This window comes from Cynocephalus volans, chromosome 11, assembly GCF_027409185.1.
Source record: "Cynocephalus volans isolate mCynVol1 chromosome 11, mCynVol1.pri, whole genome shotgun sequence".
Taxonomy (NCBI): Eukaryota; Metazoa; Chordata; class Mammalia; order Dermoptera; family Cynocephalidae; genus Cynocephalus; species Cynocephalus volans.
Window position 1 is genome coordinate 71,082,185 of NC_084470.1, and position 6,000 is coordinate 71,088,184.

General features: G+C 41.2%; 1 protein-coding gene across 1 annotated transcript in view; it reads left to right on the forward strand.

Moving 5' to 3' along the window:
* LOC134390120 (receptor-type tyrosine-protein phosphatase gamma-like) overlaps positions 1-5,608 on the forward strand; it is a 228,059-nt gene extending 222,451 nt beyond the window's left edge. Inside the window, exon 13 of the mRNA XM_063113408.1 lies at positions 5,518-5,608. Within this exon, the coding sequence (XP_062969478.1) occupies positions 5,518-5,608 (91 nt within the window). The remainder of the gene's footprint in view (positions 1-5,517) is intronic.
* The last annotated feature ends 392 nt before the right edge of the window (positions 5,609-6,000 follow it).

Genomic DNA, 6,000 nt, shown 5'->3' on the forward strand with positions numbered 1-6,000 from the left:
GCCTCATTTTGTAAATGGCACCCTGTTGTGTGCCTTATAAATACTGCAGTCCATATCAACCACGCAATGGTTCAGAGCTATTACAGATGATTCAGAGCAATTAAAAATGGTTCGGAGCTGTTGAAAATGAGGGAGAAGAAATCAATTCAGTAGTTTTTGAAGTGTGCCATTTTGGCTTTACTAATCAAGCTGGTAGGAAAACACACCTTTGAATTACTATAGTCAGAAAGCACTTTCCAAGAGCTCCAGATCCCCTGCCTTACTAAGATAAGTTGTTTATATGGCACTTATGGGCTGACATTCTGAGAAGACTTGGAGCAGCACAGCTGCTGCCACTCAGAAAGAAGAGGAAAATTTTTTGGAAGGTTTATTTTTTATTTGCATAATTTAAGGTAGATGCTGGGAGAGGAGTTACGTGCTGGGTGTCCAATCAGTGTGCTAGAGCATGCAACTTGTTTATCAGCTTTGCTGTAGAATAGCTTAGCTACTGTGAGCAAGACATCAATTTCTGCTTAGAATTGTGAGTATTACAAGATATTTTGAGTTTGTTTTTTATTGAATATTCACTGTACCAGATATTTGCTCAGCAGATTACATCCCCACTTAATCAGCATACAGATCCCAGGAAGTGATTAGTAGTATTATGTCCATTTTGCAGATCAGAAAGCTGAGGCTTAGTAAGATCAGGTGACATGCCCAAGTCACAGCATTAATCTTTGGTGGATCCTGGACTTGAATTCAGCCCATGTAACTTCATAGCCCACTATCTTAACCATTACAGTATCTTGCCTGGATGAAGAATAGCATGCCTGGAGGCATTCACTTCCTTCCACCACTTGCTTTTATAGTGCCTCTTTGCATGTTGAAAAGACACTCCATGAAAAGGAAATATCTTAGCTGTTATACCACCTTCTAACAGTGGTGGCAAACTGGTTTGGAAAGCTAGATATAAACCAACCTATGGTTTGGATTTGCCAGAATCATGTGGAAGAAAATTTTAGGGGACCAGCTATACTTTCAGGTGTTCTGGAAGCTGACTAATGGTGTATACACTTAGTTACAGTTCCATTACTTTGAGAAGATATCGATGTTGAATAATATAACCTATTTGGTCTGTCTTAGTCCTAGCTGATTAGTGCTAGTTACCTAAATGATAAATTTAGCATCTTTAATTATATGGAATTATGAAGTATAGAGCAACTTTATTTCCCAGATTTAGATAGAGCTGAGCTACCTGCACAGATTCTGAAACAGAAAACTGGAAATTCTCTAAGTGGAAATTGTAGCATCTGACCCAGGTTTATTAAAGTTTGGTGTTGGAAGAATTTCATGGTCTGGTAAACGTACGTCCCTCTTCAGCACATGACCGAGCCATCTGTATTCTGTGATAAATCAGTCAACAGCAATTTAGCCACATATGCAGATAGGAAAAGGTCTCCCTTTTACTCTGAGTCCCATCTTTAAATTTTCAGAAATTTTGCCATGTGTTGGTGCCTCCTCATTAAGAATGCTGTTCATGAAAACAAGTGAGTTTTGTTGACATTGCAATTTTTTTCTTCCCTGGATGTTCAGTAGGAGACAGAGTGTAATAAATATGAAGAGATGCAAACCGCAAATGTGTGGGGGATTTGTGTTGGCACAATGGAGGTTCAGGCAAACAAACAGATGCATGTGAAAGTCGAGTGTGGGCATGTGGTAACACCCCTCTCTTGTTCGCGGAATTATTGACCACATGTGCCTCACTGGAACGCGGATCCCTCCTGTATTCCCACGGTAGCAACAATGACACTCGGAACTGCTGCGAGCCCAGGCACACATTCTTCACCCATCTGCTCTAGCAGCCGACACTTCCAACTTTAATGCTCATGATTGGATTTGGTGTAGGTGTTTGCCCCCTTCCACCCTAGCAAAGTCACAAAGGACATGGGCATAAGAATGATTTCTCCCATGCAGGTGGCTTCTAAGAGACAGCAAAGGAGAAACACCACCAATAACAACCACCCAAAATGACTGAATTCATACAAAGCTCATGTTACATTATTTAATCCTCCAGCAGCCCTGTGTGGTAGGCAAGGCACCAGGGACTGCATTGCCCTTGTCCCAAGAGAGGAAAGAGTCTCCAGAAGGGGAAATGACTTGCCCAGGATCGTACAGCTCATAAGTTTTGGAGTTTCTCACATCTGCAGTTTTGTTTTGTTGACCAAAGACCCTTTATGTCTGGCCTGTTGATTCCTTCCTTTGTTCATCATTCATTCAGCATTTCCTAAGCAATCAGCTTGTACCAGGCACTAGCAATCCAGCGAGGACAGTCCTGTCTTAAAGGAGCTCATAGCATAGTGGAGGAGATAAGCCGGTAAAGGTTATCCCAAATAGAAGTCAGAAACTTCAGACCAGTGGCCTCCAGACAGGTTTTATTTAGCTGACATGTTGTTTTTAGAATTTTTAATTATTTTGAAAAGAGGAAGGTTTGACTTAAAACCCCAGCTGTATGGGTAAACTGGAAGGTCTAGCAACATTGTTCTCATGTTCCCTTGTGGCACTGGTGGCTAGATGGAGCTGACTGTGATGGTCCCTTTGTGAGGGGCACTTGCTCACTATTGTGCCAGTCTCTGCCCTGTCTACTGTTCCCTGCCTGGCCCCTGTGGGTGGCTGAATCTGCATTCCCCTGGGTTGCCTTGGTGATAAAGGGAAACAGCATGCTCTAGGAGAGACTGACCACAGCCAGAGTTGGGTGGAATGGAGAGGGAGCCAGGGAGGGCTTTTCAGAGAAGAGGTTGTTTGGGCTGTGATTTTCACAATACAAAGAAAAAGGACAAGTGCTGAAAAGGACACTGTCACAGGAAGAGGCACTGCATAGGAGATGACCTAGGAGCACCCAATCATGGTGCATTCAGTATTGCCAGAAGGCAAACTCCATCAAATTGCCCTTCCTCTATGCAAAGAAAAGTCCACTTTTAATGGGTAGAACCAGATTCTTTTCTAGGGGATTCTGCAAGGACAAAATCACTGGGTCAGTCCTAGTTGCTCAGTGTCCCCTTGTGCTGAGGGAGAGAATGAGAATCAAAAGGTAGGTTTTTATAAAACTTTTCTCATAAAACTTTTCTCAAGTCTAGAAATATCTGAGCTTCCAAGTCATAATTTTTTGTTGGCTTTGTGTGATCACCTTTTTCTTTCTCCAAACAGACATTCACTGGATCACAGGTGTACTGGGCATCATTTTTTTTTTCTTTTAAAACTGCTGACTGCCTGTGCCACCCATCTCTTCCTGGAATCTGTATCTGTGGGCATATTTTAAGAATTTTTTTTTTAATCATTAGGAATAATTCCTACAATTCAGCTCTTCAAAGCCTGACAATGTGTCAAGCCAGTGGGGAGAGCTAATGCACATTTCGTGGTGCCAAAATATGGCTTGCCTCAAAGGGTTCAAGTTTATGATGACACTGTGGTGTTAAACTGTCTCGCCCTGAGATGCTAAGAGGGATGGGGGTGGGGAGCCTTTTGAGTTCCCCAGCTGTTCCTGGAGGTAGACACCCTTTTTTTTTCTTTCTCCGTGTAACTGTGTGCAGGGAGATCTGGGTCACGTGGCAGCTAATGCTGCCATCCCAGGCAACTTTTTGCTCAATAACTGTTTCCCAAATGGCTACTCAGGGGGCTTTCAGAATTCACAAGAGCTGTCAGTTGTTATAGTAACCGGCCCCCTGCTGTCGAGTTGGCCCTGAGATGGCAGTCGAAGCTCTTGGAACAGGCTAACACATAGTCATTAGACAAAAGCAGGGAGAGATTCACTGCTAAAGGTTGCCATTTAAAAATGTTCCATGATACTTGAAAGATGGGACTGATTCTGTTAGGCAAGTGGTGGATGGATGAATTTTTAAATCAAGCTCAGTTTTCAGAAAGGGACACTACTATGCTTAGTCTATTCTAGGTAACAACCACCTTTCTTTGGATTTCTCAGAATTAAATGTCTTCTCTCCCAGGGTTGATTATATTTGTTCTGTCAGTTTGCTCAGGTAGCCCCATTGGTTATTCAAGATATTAGTTATTGATTGTATGGCATTTGCTTCTCAGCAAAGTGTTGTCAGTTATGGGTGGTAGTTTTAAGCGCCTGTGATTGTGTGTGAGGAAAAGCTGCAGAGATAGCCGGCTCAGCTCCAAAATTCCTGAAAGAGTGAATCTGGCAGAATTCAGAGTTAGGGCTAAGGGTTGAGAAAAAGTCTAAATATTTTTGGAAGCTGCAAATTTCAAGTTTTTATGAAAATTTATAAAAACACTCCAACACACTCGTGATTTCTTCAGATTAATGTAGCCACACTGAGTATACTCGTGGTATTTGGAGGACAGTCATTGTAGTTCCAGAAAGTGCTCCATAGAGGGAGACAAGAAGTTCTGAATTACAGCAATCTCTCCCCTTTTTAAATCCTATCCCCAAGTTTTGACTTCTCCAAATTTTGGTTCTTGTGCCAAGCACTTAATATAGAATCTAATAATTATAAAAATAAATGAAAGCTTGTATTAAGGGAGAAGAAAAACCCAACACTCAAGAAATGGAAGTAAAAAGCCACCATTCCTAAAAGTAAAAAGCCACCAGGTGACTCAGATGATAACAAAATGTTAACTTCTTTTTGATTACATATCTGACTTCAGAGGTCTGTGTGAAATTCAAAAGAGCTTCCGAAAAAGAGAATGTCTACATGCCTGAGTTTGGTATTGGTGTTCTAGCAACAGAGTTTGGAAAGAATAGAAATCATTTCAGCCTGAAATCCTACGGCCTAGATGGTTTGGGGGATTAAATATACTTAAATAAACACTTTCATGTGTTCTTGTATGACAAAAGTGCATCTTCCAAATTTTACAGCCAACACTCAGATGCTACAGTTACTTAATTTTTAAGGGGAAACTAAATATAGGACTTAACATATAGTAATAACTTGCCAGCTCCTTTCCCCATCTCTCTGAGGTGCCTCCTATGTATTCTACAGTCTGTATCGTGAATCAGGAAAGTGTCCCAAGATAAGAGGAATACATGGGGAAAAGACAAAACCCCAGATTTGTCTAATGGCATGAAATTCAGAGAAATTTGTGGCAGAAGGGAGGCCCAAATGGTCCTCAGTAGATTTCTGCCAAGTCTGTTTATTTCAATGGCATTTTCAGCCATTCTCTTTGCCAGGGCAGTGTGTCAAAGGTGGAAAAGTAGGAATGTGAATGAGAAAGGTCATCATGTGTTTGTGATATCCTTACCTTCCATTAACACCAGAGATAAATCAGGCTTCCAATATGTAAAGATGACTTTTATGGGCAAAGTTCCCATTTTGTATTTCTTACCTCAGCATAAAAGACCTTAATTAAAACCAGCCACCTTTGTGTATAAGCATCATCTTTTGAAAATGTCCTAAATGAGGCCTGATGACAGGGTATGTCTGTGTTAGTGGGGAGGGAGGGTGTTTATGTGGAACTCTTGGTGGCCAATTGAAAATACTGCCTTCTACACCTGTTCTCTTTTGTTTTTTGTCCATTTAGAGGGTGTAACAAAATAAAGTCCAAGGGCTTTCCCAGACGTTTCCATGAAGTGCCTTCTTCTGGGGAGAGAGGAGAGAAGGGGAGCAGGTGAGGGGGGGGTCTTGATGGCTGGGACTGGCTTGCCAAATTTTTGTTTTGTTGCCATGGGGATTAAAGTCTTCTAGACAGCCCAATGCTGAAACTCATCTGTTCTACCTCAACTCCCAAAAGTAAGACTTGTAAATATCAGTTCAGCTTGTGGATAGCTGGTACCAGTTAAGTATGTCCCGTTTGTGCTTGCCTTGCTTTATTTTGCAGTTTTGGGGGATGTTTGTTGTTTTTAGGTTGTTACGTAGTGGGGGTGCTCTATGTTTGTGTCTGTGTGTTGCATCCATTTTATTTCCAAAATTTCAGATATTTGCATGTTTTAGAGTTTTTAAAAATATATATATAATGCATGCATTTAATCTTATAAGTGAAAAATATCTTTTAGAAAACTAAATT